At 36.5% G+C, this 20,887-nt stretch overlaps 1 protein-coding gene across 12 annotated transcripts in view; it reads right to left on the bottom strand.

Moving 5' to 3' along the window:
- Window positions 1–20,887, bottom strand: part of DST (dystonin) — a 333,471-nt gene that overhangs the window by 136,444 nt on the left and 176,140 nt on the right. For 9 of the 12 annotated variants that reach the window (XM_087916044.1, XM_087915986.1, XM_026695189.2 and 6 more), the window contains 8 exons: window positions 20,605–20,743; window positions 19,605–19,798; window positions 17,730–17,892; window positions 16,976–17,059; window positions 15,079–15,186; window positions 13,206–13,304; window positions 4,350–4,484; window positions 1,038–1,126 (listed from right to left, as the gene is read on the bottom strand). In XM_087916044.1, coding sequence (XP_087772170.1) covers window positions 1,038–1,126; window positions 4,350–4,484; window positions 13,206–13,304; window positions 15,079–15,186; window positions 16,976–17,059; window positions 17,730–17,892; window positions 19,605–19,798; window positions 20,605–20,743 — 1,011 coding nt within the window. Of the gene's footprint in view, window positions 1–1,037; window positions 1,127–4,349; window positions 4,485–5,528; window positions 7,982–8,725; window positions 11,405–13,205; window positions 13,305–15,078; window positions 15,187–16,975; window positions 17,060–17,729; window positions 17,893–19,604; window positions 19,799–20,604; window positions 20,744–20,887 lie in introns of those variants that run through there. The other 3 variants (XM_087916037.1, XM_087916029.1, XM_026695188.2) reach the window with 2 other exon arrangements.

Below are 20,887 nucleotides of genomic sequence, written 5' to 3'. Positions count from 1 at the left end.
AGAAAATAATCCCCCACTTCTTCAAGGAAAATTGAGAATGACTGAAGCTGGATTCAACAAAAATTGTATTTGAGAGAATGATCGATGCACCACACACTGAGTTATAACCAGGGGTGGGCTGCTGGGGGTTCACAGGGGTTCACGAGATCCTCTAGCTAAGATTCTGCAGTTTGGAGAACCCCCCAAATCCCACTCCTGGCTGGCCCCACCCACCCCTCCCCTCCCAGGAGTCCCCATGTGGCCCATTTTGGATACAGGTAAGTGCAGGTTGCATGTGGAGGCTCAAGAAGGGTGAAAAATGGGCCTTCCAGAAGTTTAGGAAGGCTGGAAACAGGCCCATTTCTGGCTCCCAGAGAGCTTCCGGAGCCTGAGGAGGCTGTTTTCACCCTCCTGGAGGCTCAAGGAAAGACTCCGGGGGCCAGGAAGGGCATAAATGCCCCCTCCCCATCGTGGTGCAGGAGATCATGCCCACTATGGCCACACCCACCCAATCGGGCAGAGAACCCATTGCTAAAAAAATTTAAGCCCACCCCTGATTATAATTCCCATTATTCTAAGATTTGAACAGATTGACGATTAAATCTAAGATCTGCTATTAAGATAATAATTTGTGGGTATAATGTAATTAGGATCAGGGGAAATTTATAAACAGGAGGGTTGCCAAAAAGTAGGCAGCCACAAGTTACACAATTACATCATAGTCATTAGAACCAATATCTTGGTTCCCTTGTAATCATAAGCAAGTACCAGCAGAAGGAAAGTCACAATGTCTATGAAGATTCTCAATCATCGAGGTTCTGAAGGAGCTTCTTGGATGAGAAGCGAAATGTTTTCAAGGGGAGAAAAACCAAGAAAGTCCAGTTGTCTTTGGGAAAAAAGCACCTTTGGTACAAGAAAGACCAAAGTTCCTTTTCAAATTAATTCAAACCCCTTTTCTTAAGTTTCAGAAATTATACCTGATTCGACATATCAAACGACTAAATGGTGTTACAAAGGTTGAAATAGCATCATTAAATTTCAAAATAAGTTTAACATACTTGTCACCATGTTTTGCTAAAAATATCTGTGTTCCTTGCAAAGCCTCTGATAGCTGTTCTTTCTTGGCTGATAATTCATCAGAAGAAATCTGAAAAATAAGAAAGCACATTCAAATAGCTACAAGGCTCTAATAATAGACTTCAAAATGTACTTTAAGCAATATATTTTAAGATTAAGCATAAAAAGATATGTATTTAAAGCATATTGGCATTTTGATAATAATACAGTATAGATTGCCATGCCTGCTTTGTCCCTGAATTAATGTATTGCTTTTGAATAAGTCAGATCATATTGTGTGTGTATATATATATATATACAAGCATACATATACACATACAAAAACTGTCACAAATGTGCTAAGATGGGCATTCTTGTATCTTTTTTTCTTGGGAACAGAGGCCAGGAACTTTAATCAAAACTTAGAACTGAAATATCCCAATGTATGCTTTGTTAGAAGAGCAATGACACAGCTAGTTTAATAGAAAAGAAAAACGGTATATGAAAACTAATATTAAATAAACATGTGCTAATTAGCCTCTACTTTCCCCCCTTAAACTGTACTGGGCTTTGCTTTAAGTAAGCCTTTGTTGTCAAGTGAGAACAGGCTGATTTATTTGTATTTCAGTTTTATTATTTTTATTATTTTATAATGATATTAAAGTGAATACACTCAATATTCCACCGATAGTTGAAGATAATTATGCATCTCAAAAGCTTATTTCTAGTTTTTGTTCTTGTTGTTTTGCATTAGCTGGAGGAATATATGTATCACCAGGCAGGATTTTTGTTTACCTGTTTGGGGGAGGTGGAATGCTGAAATTACTATGGCAAATTAGGATTCTGATATTTCATTTATGACTGATTCTAAGTCGAGTTCTAAATTATACCAATTATCAGTTCTTCTTAGTTGAAAACAAAGACTGTATTAACTTTGACAAATCTTTTCCTAAAATGGACTGGAGCCAAGTCAAAGACGTAATTATCAAACACCTTCAGACCTCGGACATATTAATAAACTTTTTTTAAAGGACAATCTACAACCTTCCCTTTGGGGTTCAACCCTGAGCTACACATATTCTTTTCTACTTGAATTTGCAGTTCATTGCTACTATGAGCCTACCTTGGACATACAGTATCATCGATAGCTTGAAAATGAATGGAAGAACATCAACATGAGCTAGAAGAACTTGTAGATCTGAATGACTAAGCTTTTATTTGCTATTCTCCAGTCTTATCTTTAATTCGCTTTTGCCTTATGAGACTGCCAGAAGCAAAATATTAGGTGAGATGCAATCTAAATGCAATTGAAAGTTTACGCAGTTCATAAGCTTTTCAAGTGTTCAAATTAATTTAAAATTATAGTAATCGCCAAACTGTTCTGAGCACTAAGTGGAATGTTTCATTTATTGTGAATGGACACTATCCATTAGGTTCCTACAGCAGTCATAAAAATATCTACTGAAGGAATACTTGCTGTAGTTCCAAATATTTTTTTTTATATAACCTAACAGTTCTACCAAAAGACCTAATATCGTCATATAAATAAAGGCTAAAACAGCCGACAGCCATCCACAATCCTTATTACTACTGAAAGTATTTCTTTGTAGGTGACATTCTGTCAGGAGATTAGATTCTTACTATCCTTATCCCGGAACATCACAGCATTTACTTCAGAAAGCTGTGAGACAGTCTGTCTGAAAGTAGGGGCAGAAGAACAGAGGGATATCTTTTTGTTAGCACTGGAAGTAGCTACACTTTTCTGTCTTCTAGAAAGTGACTGCCCTGAATGATCCAGGTGAGCTAATTAAGGCACTAAAATAGACTCTTTGGATTGCGCATAGTGACAATCCAGGGCTATTCTCACAGGCCATATTTTTTTTAAAGCCAGTTCCTTTTTCTTTTGTTTCTCTGAATGCTCCCAGGATTGAACTGTGTTTTGAAACTAAGATATAAGTATGAATATGAAAATATTCTCCTGATGGCTAATTCTGTCAGGTCTGCACTGAAGAGTCTGATATATGGAGCACAATGAATATGCCTTTCTATCAAAATATTTTAAGATACTCTGAAGGGAGAAATCAGCAGGGGAAGCAGCCACACAAAACAGATCATCATCTCTTTAATTACAGTGAATATCCATGACGACATTGCTTTGGATTTCTTAAAAGAAAAATATCGAGCTTACTTTCTTCTGACTAGAACTGATAAGATTTAAGAAAAAATTTGAATCCAAATTTATAAAATTTGCCTGTTACAGTAATATTCACTGAATGGATAGAAACTAGTTAAAAGCGTTCTACTCAGGCAATTTTTTTAAGTATATCTAGCAAAAATATATCTATGATGCTTCATTCTTGGTTGAGAAATATTTTCTGAGGGAAACTTAGAATTAATATGTTCAATTTATGTATTAGGTAAACATTTTAAATTTTAACAAAAGGAGGATATTTTAATTTACTGTAAATTAAACTTGAAGGAATTTTAGCAGAGTTCACACAACATACTATGCTATGATTTGTTTACCCAGATGTTGCTGAATAAACCAGAAGAAGCTAGGTTCACAGACCATACTCTACATATGAAATTGACTCTTTGGAGGTTATGCAACAGAAATCAGTAATGATAGATATGCGCTTCCTATCATTTTGTTGGCCCTATGAAAATACCATGGACTGATGAACCGTACTTTCAAATATAGTTCTTTACTAAGAGTGGCAATCTGATTCACATAACCAATCGGCCCTGCTTGGGATGGTTAAAAGACGACATGGATATTCAAAAATTCACATCTTTTTTTTTTTAAAGATGTCCCCACAAATCATCCAACTGGTTGGCCCTGACATTCTGGAGATGTAAGTTATTTTAGCAGTCATAACCCCTGTACACCTCATTCCAGATAGTTTTTTTTTTTTAAACGCAGCCAGATACCACTTGGAATTGAGCAGGCGCCTTCATGGCCCATTTCCAAAATTGTACATCGACAAACGGTAAGTACAAAGTAAGAAAACATTCTCTAAATGTTAATTACCTTATGGAATCGTTACAAGTTTATTCTTTGAGAAAACTGATTTATAAATCTAAATAATAGTGTATGTTTTATGAAAATTTGAAGCCAAAGGAGAATGTTATTGGGACTGATGCAGGGCATACAATGGATCTTGTCTGAGACCCTTCAGCTTGTTGGTATGAAGGAATGAAATAATGTTCACAAGCCACAGTTGACTCCTTAGTAGAACCACAGACATGCAAAAATCAAACATTACAGGTCCAGGCAGCTGTTTATTATACACACTGAAGCAATGATTTAATACCTGCTTCTTAAGAAAATCTGTTTTTTCAGCCCTTTCTCCACTGCCTTTGTTGAGGCTCCTGGTGATTTCTGTAACCCATTTCAGTAAGTCCCCAGTTTTTTCAACATGTTCTTTCTTTTCTTCTTCCATTGATTTCTGATGAACAATGAGCATTACAAATACAGAAATATTTAAAACTGCTGAACATTAAACAATAGGTACAGACCAAACATAACTATTCTGTTAAATAAACTTTATTTTTATCCCAGTTGCTGGTGTAAAATTATGTATGGATGGAGGGGGCGGTGGGGGAGATTAACATTTTAAAAAAATATCTACCGTTATTTGAAGACGTTTTTTTAAAAAAACAAGATAGTCATTTGATACATTTGAACACATTTGTTTGTAAAGAGCTGATTCAATGCGTACGACAGAAATCATTATTGTTCTAACAACGGGAAGGAAAACTGTTATTAAACCACAGCTTTTGAATTAATTATAAACCCACACCTGATATCATGAAGTTAGAGAGGTTACCACATTTCATTAATATAAAATACCTAAAACCCTTTCCCATAGACAAAATGTCATACAATTTTTATTCATCAGGCGATAATTGATTCACCAGAAAGGAACCCTAGTTTGACAGTTGTATAGCCATTTCCACTAATAATTTAAGGTTCCAATTAGAAGAAATGTAAAGACCAAGTGCCAAAATAAACAGAAAAAAAATCATTTTAATTGTTATAACAGGAGTATAAAACTGTCCTTAAATTTTTTGACTGACCAATCTTAAATGTTTAAACTAAGATATAGGGCTCAATGAATATAATTCATTATCAAATAGTTAAAATTGTACTACCTTGACAGACTTAGCTTAATAGAAATTTGCATCTGCTAACCTTTTTCATATATTTTTTCATATAATTTATCTATGAACCTCTGCAAGTTTATAATTCCATGTTTTACTATTCCCTAAAAATGGGCAGTAGTTATGAAGATCAGCATTTAAGTGTCATTATGAGAAACTCTACACACTTAGCGCTCTACTGTAGTTTGCTGGAAATCCTGAAATTCATGATTTTTTAATAACTTACACTGATTTGATTACAATGGAATATATCTTAAAAAAATAAATTTAAAAAATTCAGCTGGAATGGCAAAAAACAGATTAGAATGAAATGAAACATATAATTCATCTTGTTATAAGCTACTATTTTTATTTATAGAAAACAGCAACTGAAGCACAATCCAATCATAACTGAAGTACAGTTACATTATGAGAAAAATTAAGCATGAATTTAAATCTTCCACAGAAATTTGTAAAACATAGAAATATCTAGCTTTTATTGTGTTCTAAGGTTACAAGCATAGAGCAATACTAGATTTAGAGTATGCAAACAACCATCTATAAGCAAAACCAAAATGTGTTGCCAGGAATTGAGTGATTTTTTTTCCCTCCACCATGTTGTACAATTATATAAGTGGGAATTATTTCTATGATGTGGCAGTTTTGTTCCTTACCACAGAATGGAACTTAGTTCCAACAGAAGAGAATATTTGTAGCTCAAGATTGAACTGTGGAGTCCTTGGTGCAGAGTCTCTGAACTTGGTTGTAAACTTGCAAACATTCAACTACCCAATGAGGCAATGTCATCAGTGCTAGTGACTGTGGAGTAAGTTCCCTGTTTACTCTTAAAAATAATCTGTTGTTATGAAAATTTTGTCTCAAAAAATAGACGGCCAGGTTAGCTTAGTTACTGGGTAGAATAATAAAGCCTTGATATACCTGAGGTGATAAGCTCCGAAGCTTCTAGCAAGCGTAGTCCTGTATGGCAGTCAAAAATAGCTCCCTGGAGAGCTTCCTGATAGGTTAATTGCTTTTTTGTCTTAGGGCACATCAGGCTTTTTATGTAGAATTTATCATCTTGAGTTTTTGTGGCAGTAACGGCATCAATTAGGCCATTCTTGATGGCATCCTCCATTGACAATCTAGAATGAGATTTGGGATCTATCAACCCACCCGTCAAATGCTGATATTCCAAGCAGCGAGTGCCTACTTCTTTGTCTAGAAGGTTTTTATTTATTGCTTCGGTGACTGAGAGAATACTGTTTGATAAAGGGTGCCTAATGCCAGTGAAGACCAATTCACACTGCTGAAGGTGTTTAGCACATGCCTCATCAATTAACTCCCTTTGCAAGGCTTCAGCCAGTGGGTACCTCTTTCCAGTCAAGGGATCAATTATCCCTCCTGTGCAGATTTGAGCCTCCAGACACCTCAGCGCAGTGTTCCTGTCCACCAAGTTTTTGCGAGAAGCTTTTATAATAGATATTCTTTCATTTGTCTCAGGCAGCCAGACCCCGGCAATGGGACTATGGAGGTCAGTATGCGGCTTGGAATTGGTCAACAAAATGTCACCAAGCTCACTAGCTGCAAGATGCCCTTCCTTGTACTTACTGACTGAGAGTCTGTCTATTTTGCCAGCAATTAAGGCCTCATCAATATTGAACTGCAGCCCCGTTTTCAGGTCTGTCAGAACTAAGTAAGAATTTCCACTGGCATCAAAGCATGTGGACTCTTTCCACTGAAATTCCTGTCTAGATAGCTCAAGGTATGTACTTTTGTCTATCAGGGACTTTTTATATGCCTCATAGGAAGTCATTTCCGCACCCGTGTTGATGTCAACCACAGATACCTTATGAATCTTTTCTGCAGATGGAGTGCTTATTTTCCGCTCCCCAACCGGAAGCAGGAAGCATTTGCTAGCTACATCAAGCACACACAATTTCAGCAGGTCGTTATAATACATGGCTTGCCTGTTATTGGGATTCTCGAAGCTTTTTTTGTTACTGGAAGGTTCGTGTAAATATTTCAGCATTGTGTTATTCAGCAAGCCTAGCTCAACTGCAATCTCAGGAGGAATACGGACGCTTCTGACAGGGTCAATAACTCCCCCAGTGGCAATCTGAGCCTCAATAATGTTTTTGCCTTTTTGTCTTTCTAAAATTCTACTTTCCACTGCTTGGTAAACAGACAGCTTTTTCCCAGAAAACGGATAACCTAAAACTGCCTTTTCTGCCTCCAGAAGCCTAGTTTTCCATTCATAATCTACCAGTCCGCTGATGACTGATTCATCCACTGAGAATTTTTTACCAGTTATGGGATCAATGATGAAACCTGTGGCAACCTGGGCTTCTAACAATGCTAGAGCTGATGTTTTATCAATTACTCTTTGTTTAGCTGCAGAAGCAAGTGAGACTTTGTTTTTGCTAGCTTCTATGTACAGCCCAGCTACTGCAGTAGGCTTTGTTAAAAAAATCTCAAGGTCTTTTTGCACCTCAGCGATGGCCTTCTTCCCCATGTGGAGCTGTCCAGCTGTGGTCAAGTCTAGAAGCTTAACTTCAATCAACTGCCTGGCATTTACTTCCTCTCGGAGGCCTTGAAATTTTATCTTATCATATTCAGTAGGAATCTCCTTGGCTCGCTTCTCCTCTAAGGCAGTACTGCTCTTTGAAACATCTTCACTCCTAAACCCTTCTGATGCTCTGTATGCTCCCTCAAGAAGTCTTCCTTCATTACCAAATGTCTTGCCATTTTCTTGATTATATGTAGAAGCTTCAGCATGTACACCATACTGCTTGCTGTTCACTATCTGTAAACAGGAATTTTTTTTAACATTGTAAAGGATATTATATTTAGAGAGCAACATCATATATTACAGTAAGTGGGAGGTAGGAATGCAGAATACAAACAGCAAACAAGCATCGGCTAGTTTGTTAGTGCCGACAACACAGAAGCCGTAAGAGCAGGAAAGCTGAATGGAAACACAGAAAAACAATAGAAAAAGAAAGACTACACTTTGGTGCATACGATTTAAAAATTGCAACTGTGATCACTACTCCAGCTAATAGTAGGCGTCATGATCCAGAATAGTCAGACTGTAGCCAAAACTGCACATTGGTGTGTCCAAGGGAAAGTCATCTTTTACAAAGTTACAAAAAAATCTATTTAAAAAATCTAAAAGGACAAAAATACAAGCTTAGTGAAGGGTGAACGTGCCACACAATAGAAGTGACAAGTGGAAGAGAGGGAAAACATGCAGAGTTGGGGTGGGATTAGTAGGGAATCCTTTAGGAGGAGGGGGCATTTTTGTTGCAAATTTCATCATGTAGATATTGATTTGAATTGTGCATATTTATCTTTACAATAACATAAACATGTTGTTAGCCAGACATGTAGGCGGAAAGTACATCTAAATAAATATGTTTTTTCTACAGATCTGATGCCACCTTTTAAATAAATGGAGAACCTTCAGAAGAAGAAAAGAAAAGTGCTAAAGAATGCTTAAAGGCAGAAAGTACAACGAAGGCCATAAGTATCAAACTGTATGGTGTACCTCCAGTGGATGCAGTTGTTTCCCTAATCCCATTTCATAATTTTCTTCATGTCGTGAACTGAGGAATTTGCCATCTCTCAAATTATCTATTTCTGATAATCTTGTAGCAGGTTTGTTATCAATGCTGATTTCTAATTGTGTACTTGTTTGGGAAACATACTCCGAATATGATTGTTGGTTTACTCCACTTCCCAAAGGGTGAGTGATTCCAGACAGCTGTAATGGCTTTTCTCGTGACAATGAATCAGTGGAAACCATTTGCATTTTCTGAGCTAGTAGCTGTTCAGATTTACAACCTGAGCTGGTTATCTCAGTTTGCCTTCTCCTTAATAAAGGAGAAGTATTTGTACACACTTTACGTTGTTCAAAATCTCTCAGAGAGGCGTCTCCCAAGTAACCGTAGTCAAGTCCTTTCAATCCAAAGTCCAACTGAACATTCTTTTTGTTGATCTCATTCTGAAACAAGCGCAACTGATTGCAGTGCTCTCTTTTCTGCAGATCTATTTGGTGCTTCAGGTGTTCCATTGTTCGTTTCTGCATGTGGAATTCCTCTTCCAGCTTGCGGTACTTCTGCAAATGTTCCATTTCTGCATGTTTCCCTTGTTGTAGCTGATCACGGCATTTTTGGAGTCTGTTCTGCAAATCTTCAATCTGAATCTGATACATTCTGATGTTTTCTTGAGTCATGTGCTTCTCTTGCTGCAAAGTGATGCATTCCATCCTTATGCCTGAAATGTCATTTTCAGCAATGTTGTGCGATTCCAGGAGTTTATCAAATTTCTTCTTAAACTCTTCAGCAGAATGCTTATATTTAATCGACTCTTCCTGGAGCAATGCCATCTTTTTACGTGCCGTTTGCTCATCTAAAGTCTTCTGGTGGAAATCATCTTGCAGCTTCTTTATCTTATTGTTGAGTTCTTGAATATGAGCTTGTTGTTGCTGGATTTTCTGCTCATTCATTTTAATTTCCATAGTAAATGTACTCACCTGACTGTTTAGGTTTCTTAGCTCCATCTCAGTATTCATGTTGTAAGTGATATCCCTGTCACATTTCTGCTTATATTCATTAATTACATCTTTTGCATTGACTAACTCATCTTCTAATCTCTTGATTTTATCCAAGTGCTCTTGCTCAATTATGATCTGTTTGTGCAGCTCTTCATTTGTAACACGGAGCTGCTCCTTGAAGCTATCAACCAAAGCTTTTAATTCGTCATTTTTCCTGTCAATAATCTGTCTCTCCAGAACTATCCTCTCTGATTCAGTGTGCACTTCAGTCATCATAAGTTTGGTTTCACTATTCCACCTAGTAAGCTCCTCCACCTTTTGCTTTAATTTTTCTACCAAGTGATTACTGTCAGCTAAGTCATCTTTCAGTCTTTGAATAGTCAGCTGGCTCTCTTTTTCTTCTCTTGTTTTCTGAAGCAATTGCTCCTGCAGTTTTCTAAATTGCTCCTGCAGATTGCTTGCTTCCCCTTTACATGATATAGTTCTCTGTTCAGCTATCATTTTCTCTTGTTGAAGAGAGGCAATCTGTGAACGCAACTGCTGAGCAATAATTTCAATTTCTGTGTGTGTCCTTGTCAATTCCTCCAGCTCCCTCTTTAACTGTGCCTTTTCCTTCTGAAGCGACCTCAAGTCTTCTTGATAATTCATATTGATTCTTTTAAGTTCCATGGATTCTTGCATTACTTCTTCAGCTTTACCTGTGGCTTTCTGCAGCTGCTTGTCAAGTTCTTTTAGTTGTTCCAAGTAACCTTGCTCAACCAGTTCTTTCTGGTCCAACTCTATTTTAAGGCATCTGAGAGAATGATTGGCTTCATCTAGTTTTTCCTTTAATAAGCGAGCTTTTTCTTCAGAGGATGCATTCTGTAGCTCAAGTTCATGAAGTTCGTATTTTAAATCCTTAATTATTTTTTCAGACTTCTTGTTGGCCATAGTGAGTTCATCTACTATTTGTTGGAATTCCTCTATGTTCTTTATGTCTTGCTTTTCTCTGAAAATGTCTGAGCAAGTTTCTTTTCCTATTATAGTAATTTGCCTTCTGAAGTCAGTTATTTCTTTTTCTCTGAACTTGTTTTTCACTGAACTACCTTGCAGCTCGAGATCACGTTCCATTTCCTTAATTAGTTTCAGAAGCTTCTCTTCTTCGGCTGTTTTTTTCTTCAGCTCTTCCATTAAAGCCTTTTTTTGCTGCTCCAGATCCTGAAGACTTGTGTCTTTCCTTCTTAAATGTTCTTCAAAGGTTTTTCGAATCATGTTGCTTTCTTCTAGTTGAATTCTAAAAGCCCTAAGGTTTTCTTCAACGGCATTTCTTTGAACCTCAGCTTTCAAAGTGAGCTGTTTCACACGTTCTAACTCCTGTTCTGCAGCTTCTTTCTCTTTAAGGGCATCCTCTAACTCCATGGAAATTCGCTTCGCTTCTTGCTCTGCCTTAGCTTTCTGAAGACAAATCTCTTCCATTTTCTTCTGCTGCTTCTTTAATTCCCTTTCTGCATCTTCTTTGGCTTTTGGAAGTTCTTCCTCCAGCTGCAGCTTCTGTCTCCTTATCTCCTCTAGAGCCTTCTCAAGTTCACTTATTCTTGCCATAAGTTTCTTGTTCTCATTCAACACTGCCTTCTGCTGTTCTTCCAGATTAGAAAATTCCCCACGTACAAGGGCCTCCTTGTTTTTCAAGGTCTTAAAAGTAAAAGAAGAAAGAAGAAGATTACCGTTTGTTTTAATATAGCACTGAAATGTGTTGAAATGGTTAAAGCATGGTTGCAAATACTTACACTATTACCTACAGCATATTTCAGCAACACAGATTGCTGCCCACCACCACCACTGTCCCACTCAGAAAGACACCACAAGAGGAAAGAAAAAGCTGCAGTGAGGAGTCCACCAACTGATGTCCTCAAGAAGAATTCTCTGCTCATTCAGGACAAGAGCTGTTCAAGGATTGGAAGTTTCTGCCCCAAAGCAGACTTGCATGTGTCTGCTTGAAAGCTAAAGTGGAATAACTTCTCAGCAATACACATCATGCAAGGGGAAAAAAAGGCATTTCGGCATGTTAGGGTTAGTTGAATATGAAAAGAAATGTTTTAGTGCATAGGACAATTCTAGTTTCAATCTGAAAATACTCTCATAAACTTGATGGCCCAGAAAGCTGACTTAATTAGGGAATAAGCATATCTTCCTAGTATAAGAATCGTCATTTAAACCCATGTAGTAAATTTTTCTCATTTTTCCCCCTATCCAAATGAAAACAGGAGAACCTTATTCTAAAATTGTACTGCATTTTTTTCATACATCTGAGTATTTATATTTGTATCTATATTAAATTTATATTTCTGAAAGATAATTACACATTTTTTTTGGCATGATCTCTGTAGGTTAGTTGCCCATCTCTTAATTTTGATTTCATTTTCCCATCAAAGATTCTACTGATGTTTATTATTTTTATTTATTGCTTCTCTTTATTATTTTCTCGTGCTTTTTTTTTCACTCACAGCCAACAAGAGATTCAAAACCACCCCTACTCTGTCTAAAAAAAATTCTACAACTGTTTTGCTCAATATTACATATGGTGCAATGAATTAAGAAACCTTTACTTGCAATGTGACTTCATCCAGACTCCCCCAGACTAATACCATTTCCAAAGACTAAATAATTTGACCTTATTGCTAGCTGTATTGTCAATATGATGTGCTTCATCTGATATGTTCTCTTTTGGGAGTCACTTTCAAGCCACACATTTTAAAATGGAAAATGGCTGCTGCTATTTATTTCCGCAACTTCCAACCTTATAAATGAAATTATTTCCTATGCCAAATTATCCCCAAAAAGTGACAATGATATTTAAAATAGCAGTTTACTGACTGTCTAGGACAAATAAATATGAAGTATGCTAAAAAGTTTAGTGGATAATTCCTGTATATTCTTCTCACGATGACAATAAATAGTGTAACAGAATAAAAGAACTCTGATGAATTGGGCCAATCAGTTGTTTACAGAACAGTATTTGTTTTTCTGGAAGGTGATTAAGCAAACTCTTAAGTCAAACTAGACATTCTGACTTGTTAATGAAAGATTAGGTTTCTCACTACCTGACAGAACAATATGCGAAAAAGACAAATCATTAATTTCTTAACAATGCAATAAAATTTATTTTTAACATAACTTTACATAAAGGAGCTAATTTTATGAATTGCTCTGTACTTGGAAGATTTCTATGAAGACCCAACACCACAGAAAAGTGTTTTAGCAACTTATAGGTGAAAAGTAATCTTTAAATTAGGAAGTTTTAAAATCAGAATTATTAGAGAGCCAGTATGGCATACAAAGGCATATAATATGCATTTATTACACCAGTTTCACTACTACTGCCTATAAACAACATAAAGCTAATAAAGAAATTCTGATATAGACATTTTCACCTAAAGACGTAACTGCAAGTTTATTGTTCTACTTGTTTCTTTGATAATATCTATTGACTTACCTCTTCCTCCTCTAACCTTTTCAAAGAGTCACCAGCAAACTTTATATACTGAGTCATCAAGGTTACCAAGGCTGTGTAGCGTGTTCGTAAATCCATAAACTAAAATGAAACAGAGGAATAGCTGAAAAATATGACAAATAAAGAATGTAACTTCCATCATGATTTCTGAGAGAAAGGGAAGGTGTTTTGTGATAAAGCTGGAGAAATGTACTACATCTGTCAATCATAAGAAAACAGGCTTCAGGAGCCAATGTAACAAAGCTGTGGAATATAATTGCCTCCTATCTGTCTTGGGTGGCCTCAAGTAAATACTACAGATGATCTCAGAAATGAAAGATAAGGAATCATTGCATGATGACGATTAGCCTTGGTGGCACTTGGTGGTTAAAATGCAGTATTGAAAGTAACTGCCTGTAGCCTGGAGTTTGATCCTGATGGGCTGAAGGCCGATTCAGCTTTCAATTCTTTGGAGGTCAGTAAAATGAAGACCCAGATTGTTGGGGGCAATATGCAAGTAATGCTGATGTTGTAAAGTGCTTAGAGAATGCTGTGGGGTGGTATATAAGCCTAAACACTACTGCTATCATGGAATTTATTTCTTAATTCTTAAATCCTCATACTTTAAATCCTCATACTATTAGCTTTAGATATGCAATACAGCTTAGTAGCATTATCATTCAGTTCAGTGGAAAAGGAGATTTAAGATCTCAAAGGCATAACAGGCATTATTTGCATTAACTCATTTCTATATACCACCAATACATGGGATATCTCAAATAATGTTCCTGGTATTCATTTTCTAGGCTCTTCTAGACACTGCAAAAGAGGCTGTGCTGCAGGTACTCTATATTTAGTCATCTACTAAAGCACAGGACAGACTTCTTTTTAAAATCTGCATTGGCAAAACTCATATCATTACCACTGTGGATAAAGTTGAAAGAGGGACTATTTATATCCACCTTCTGTAGTTAACCACTGCATGTTTTACTGTTTTCTGGCCTTGTAATAAATGGATCTGTCCTGATGTGCTTAAGAACTGTATCTGGATTGCAGATATCAGAAGGGGCAAGTCAGCTTTCAGAAACTGGGGTGCTGAGTTAAGCCTCAAACGAGCTCTGGCCTTCTGGAGTTCATGCAACACACTTCCCCTCAACGTGAGTTAATTGTATGTCACAGAAACAACATAGTTAACTATTATTACAAAAATAAAACTATGACATACAGCAAAAGAAAGAACTATGCAAGTTAGACCCATCTCTTATTTCAGAACCAGTTTGGTGTAGTGGCAAAGATGCTAGACTAGAAACCAGGAGACTCTGAATCCTAGGCCTTCCATAGGCATGGAAGCTGGCTGGGTGGCCTTGGACCAATAATTCTTTCTCAGCCTGACCACTTCACTAGGTTATGGTTGTAGAGAAAACAGGAAGTGGGAAGTGACTTCAATTGAACAAAATAAAGATGCGGTATAAATCTTGATGAACTGTGTTCTTAATCATTTTGATGTCCTGACTCCAAGTTTCCTTACGGCTTAAATGTTAATGAATGACAAAATGATGAGCAGGAAGTGGCTATCTGCAATCTCATGTTGAAAAAAAACCCTGATCTTCCCTATATGTCAAAGACCTCACTGAGGGACAACGTCAGATGAACATCTTCAAAACATGCCCTGACGTTCGGCTGCTATGATAACTTCCTTCATCTGGCTTCCGTTTATGTTCTAATTAACTGGATACCACTTTTGTGTAACTTGGATGACGGCTCTCCTTTTTCCAATCTCTGTCATTTAGTGTTTTGTAATGTGAATTGCCCTGTGAAGGCTTGGTCTGAAAATAAATAAATAGCACATAAGTAACTGCTTAAACAAACAACTTACCTCTTGTATAATGAAGTCGGAAGAACTCTGCATCCTTCTACGTTTTACAGGTGATTTTTGCTGGGAATCAACCATGGCTCTGTATGTCATTGTTTGCAACTCATAATCCTACCAAAAAAAGAGAGGAGGTGGGTAGGGTATCCTATGTTCCATACTAAGGATTCTTCTAAGTGTATAAACACAGTTCATAACAAAAGACCGAGTATAGTAAAACCTGAACGTAGCAAGGGCTGAGCAGCCAGAGTTGAGGAAAAGCAGCTACTGTCACATCATTGCATATTGCTTTGGTAATATAAAAAAACACATTGACTTAGGATGAAGATGTCATCCTTGCAACACCAATGAAGATCCATATGCAGTGGGGATAGCAGTAATAACAGGAGAAAGTAGCCTCAAATTTCCAGGCAACAACTATGGCAAAAAGACAACCGAGACAGTTTAATGCATGTAGTTCCTGACTTATGCTACGATTGGGACTAGAATTTCCTTTGCTAAGTAAGATATAGTTGTTAAAAGTGAGTTGCATCTGGTTTTACAACTTTTGCCACTTTTGTTAAGAAAACCACTGCAGTTATTCAGTGAATCACATGGTGTTAAGTGTATCTGGCTTCTCCCACTGATTTTTGCTTGCCGGAAACTGGCTGGGAAAGTTGCCAATGGCAATCATATAACCCCAGGATGCAGCAATAAATACATGCTAGATGCTAAGCACCCGAATTTTGATCAAGTGATTTTTGGGGGTGTTGTGACGGTTATAAGTCACTTTTTTCAGTGACATAATTTCAAACAGTTGTTAAACAAATGGTTGCAAGTCAAGAACTACCTGTACACACAATTATTTTCACTTTGGTAAGTAAACACATACAAATACACCCCAAGGCAGTGTTCTAGGACCAACTCTCTTCATATTCTACATAAATGATCTCTGTGATCATATTAAGAGCAACTGCGTTCTCTTTGCTGATGATGTAAAGCTATTCAACACCACAGAAAATACTGCTATCCTTCAAAAAAAAAAAAGACTATGTATCAGAATGGTCAATCAAATTACAACTTCAAATCTCAACAAATAAATACTCTGTCTTACATATTGGCAAAAAAAAATAAATTACAAAATAAAATACAAGCTGAATAGTCAAGACCTTGTTGAGGACCTTGGAGTACTCGTCTCTAATGATCTAAGTGCTAGAGCCCACTGTAACTACATAGCCAAAAAGGCATTAAGAGTTGTTAACCTAATCCTACGTAGCTTTTTCTCTGGTAATATCACACTAATAACTAGAGCATACAAAATATTTGCTAGACTTGAATACAGCTCATCAGTCTGAAACCCATATCATGCATCTGATATTAACACAGTTGAGAAAGTCCAGAAATATTTCACAAGAAGAGTTCTCCACTCCTCTACTCGTTGCAGAATACCTTATGCCACCAGACTTGAAATTCTAGACCTAGAAAACCTAGAACTATGCCACCTTTGGTCCGATCTAAGTATAGTATATAAAATCATACATTGCAATGTCCTACCTGTCAATGAATACTTCAGCTTCAACTATAACAACACAAGAGCAAACAATAGATACAAACTCAAGGTTAACTGCACCAAACTTGATTGCAGGAAATACGACTTCAGCAACAGAGTGGTCAATGTTTGGAACTGTGGTTTCTTCCCCAAGCTCCAAAAACTTTAACCTTAGACTGTCTACTATTGACCTCACCCCTTTCCTAAGAGGCCTACAGGGGACATGCCTACCATCCCTGTCCTATTGTTTATTTTTGTTTTTATTATACATATCCATCTCATGTATTCATAACTATGTTTATACTTATACCTGTTATCTTTTAAGTGATTGACAAATCAAATAAATAAATAAAATAAAATAAATTTCAGGTTTACCTTCACTGCAGTTGAATACTGCTCTGAGTATTTCTGGCATTCATCTAGCTTGTTTTGTTTCATCTCTATTTCAGACACCAGCATCTGTAAAATCAGTAGTGGCACTCAATATACAACAATGCTTTACAAAAAATACTTCAATGTTCTAACCTCATCTTCCTAAAGAATTTAAGTAAACCAATAGAGAAAAACACTATGTTGCTTAGATCTACTGAATCTATTTCTTTCATCCGTTAAGAATTACATATGCTTTCCAACTATCTCAAATTATATGCTAGCAGTACAATACAGCATTTAAAATGAGACTGTTTTAAATGGTTGAAACGAACATTGCTATTTAGCTTAACTGGACTTTGAAAATGTGGGATAAGAAGAGTATTGAGGCCTTTGCTCTTTGGTTTTGGAGAAGACTCCTAAAACTGCCATGGACAGTCAAGAAAACAAAACAGGAGATCTTCAATCAAACCAACCCAGAGTTCTTACTTGAGGCACAAATGACCAGAATCAAATTATGCAGGAGACCTAGCAATCTGGAAAAGCTCTAAGGCTGGGAAAGATGGAAAGAGAAGAGAAGAGGAGGCATTCAGTTACAGTGAGGATAACAATGAATTCACTATGGGAAGACCTAAAAGACCAGGTTAGGAACAAATCTATGGGGTTGCTAGGAGTAAAAAGAGTAATTCAAAGGTGCAATGAAGCTGAATCATTAATTCAGTTGATTTAAGCGATATTATAGAACTTTTCATGATTGTACCTTCTGCTCATTTAGCTGTTGTGCCAGAGCTTTACTGTTCTTGGGTGGGTTTTCCTGAAATTTTTGCTGTGTTTCTTCAACTTGCTTAATCCAATTATCCAGTGCACCATAAGTATCTCTGTAGTACTTTAGAGATTTATTGATAGTCTCCAAGTCACGTAACCTATAGTTGACACAAGAGCCATTCAGAAATGAACAAATGGTTATTTTAATGCAGTAACTGCTTTTTATAAAGATGTAGCAATACTTGGCACATATTCTCCAGTTGTACAACACCTTAAGATAAATCATATTATTTTCTTCATGTAATAGATTGTTATTAACACAGGGCTGAAGCTGAGAATCTGTGCTTGCAGGAGTTCACTAGCAAATTCATGGCAAAAAAAAGATGCTGGTCAATTATCTTTCATTAAGTATTTTTCTCAGGATTAATATAGAAGAACTGCAAAACTAGTAAAACAAAATTTTGACATTTCAGTGAAAGCTTAGCTTCTCCAAGTGAGCTAACATTATCAAGAAATTATCTTTTCTCTGAGATATATACTAAAGAACAGGACTTCTTTCCATAAAGACTAAAATCAATATAGTGGTCCTTATTCTGTTTTTTGGGGGGTGGGGTGGGGTGGGTGGGCACGAGGCCTGCTTGTCCCTTGTTTGAAATGCCAGGCAGTAAACAACTTCAGATATAAACAGGTATGATCAAAGACACTTTAAAATTATCCTGCAGTTCTGAACCACTACCACTACCACTAGAGTGTGGAAACCAGAAATAAACAGTCAATATTTCTTCACGAGTTCCCTTAAATTCAGGTTCATTGTAGAAAACACTATTCTGTCAATTATATCATATTGTATTGCAAAAGAGTACATGCAAGTTTTATATACCTGTTTTCGAGGCAAAGATATAAAAAACACTGACTAAGGAAGAGTAGGCAATAATTAAATGTTATGCTAAATGCAACTGAATTAAAATTATAGGAATAATTCGTGGGGCTGTGCAGTGCTTTAGATTCAAAAGAGAAACTGATGCTACAGTGGGAGCAGGGACACTCATATAGCATCCATCTCCAACTCATCAGAGAAGCTGCATCTTTTCCCAGGATCATATGGCTGACCAGAAAAATAGATGTTTCATATAGGTACTACACTCATAAAAATTGCAGAAGCATTCATTACTGGGAAAAGCCACAAAACCACTATTGCTTGCAGTGATTTCCATTTCAGGGCCTCCAGACGGACTAATTCAGTCTAACTGTTTATTTTAGAATACAATTCATTTTGAAACCAACATTTCAAATGTAAAAGCCTACCAATTACTTTTAATTAATGTCTACAAACTTTTATGCTCTAAAAAACTGTAATAAATAAATTTCCTTACTCCCCATTTCTTACCCATTCATGAACGGAAGCTCAGCATTATTCTAGTAAATGGCAGGCCCGACTGCTTTGAGCCCAAATTTGACCTAATATCACCGTAGGAAAAAAAAGGGCAACGATGAATTCTCTCCCTAACAGGTAATTTTCCTGGAGACCACAATTCCCTGACACTTTTCTACTCAAAGCAGTTGTTGAGAAAAGTGGCCTGGGAGGAAAGTGATATGAGGAAAAGAGCAAGCACAGGGCTACTTCAGCTTTTACCGATAAGACAGATCTACTGCCATTCTGCACACTATTTAGAACTGACTATTTTGTCATATTCTTTCCAGTATTATTTCTCTCACTGTCAAAGTGATGTCTTCCAAATTAATGGCAGCTAAATGTAGTCAGTCTCATCATTACACACCTTGACAGTACAGTATCATGCAATGAGATTATTTTATACATCCTTGATGACTTTAGTCTTGTCAACACAGTTTTTAAAAAGATAATACCAACCTGTTTTCAATCTGAGAATGCACATTTTGCCATCTCTCAGTTAACTGGTCTGCTTTCTCTTTGTGCCAGTCAAAGTCAAGATCACGCTCCTTGTGTGTTTTAAACATCTGATCGCTAATTGCTTTTGCTTTCTGGAGTTCATCTTCTAAAGCATGGAATACTTCTCTTTTTTCATCAACTTCAGATCTCCATTGCTAATGAATAAAATATGTGATGATAAACAGACAACATTATTCCTAGTGGCATCTTCCCAAATGCCAAATTCAGGCTCCAAACCCAACCCTCCCCAGATGTATCTGATTGCAATTATTATTTTCAAACAACATGGTCAATCAATATGCCAGATAAGGACAATGAGAACTATAACTCACATATTTATGGGTTAATAGATAAGAGAGGACTACTACATTATAATCACGGGGATATATCTTAGTATGTCAAACAAACATACTCACTTTATTAAATATATGTGATGTTACAATATTTACAGTATTCTTATCATGTAGCATGGAGTTACAATTAAGTATTCCACAGTTTATTCCACATGAAGCTAATATTTTTCAATGTTCCCAAGCAGGAGGGAAAAATGAGAGGAAGGAAACAGTCTAAGTTACAACTTCATTGTTCCTGGAGAAATGTCTTTATTATGGATATAAGGCAAGAAAAGGGGAATAGTTTTTTTACCAGATTACTTCAACTATTTTTGTCTTTAAGGCCAGAGAGTAGAAGAAAAGCTTCAATATTTGAAATTGGCAGATTTGGACTGTCCTTTATGAACAGTCAGTGTTAATATGTAGCTCAGCTTCTAGTAAAGGGGTACAATGGAATGACATCCACAATCATTTGAAAGGACTATATTTCATCAGCCATCTATCCATGATCCCAATTCTACTTTCACATTTGGAAGTATTCACTCTCTGAAAAGTCACTCATTATGTAGCTTTTAACATGTTTTATCTTAATACGAATACCGATACCAAATTAATACCCATGTTCATACCTTCAGGGTACCCATCAGGTTCTCTATATTGCTCTTGTCAGCAGTTAATGGGTCTTCTTCACAAAGTTTAGTTTCGTACTGTTTTACTAGAGCTTCAGCCCCTTGAGTGTTTTTGAGCACCAAATTGACAGTTTTTAACCTGAAACAAACAAAATGTGTGCTATTCACAACCTCAAAAAATAACAATAAAGTTTTCAAAATGTTTTAATACGGTAACTGAATTCAATTATTTAATTCTATCCTTTCAAAAGAAGAAATCTGCCTTTCAATATTAACATTTTCA

Source organism: Pseudonaja textilis, chromosome 1 (genome assembly GCF_049901715.1).
Source record: "Pseudonaja textilis isolate UNSWEBS1 chromosome 1, rPseTex1.2, whole genome shotgun sequence".
NCBI classification, from domain to species: domain Eukaryota; kingdom Metazoa; phylum Chordata; class Lepidosauria; order Squamata; family Elapidae; genus Pseudonaja; species Pseudonaja textilis.
The sequence above is the reverse complement of the archived record's forward strand: the minus strand, read 5'-3'. Positions and strand labels throughout refer to the sequence as shown.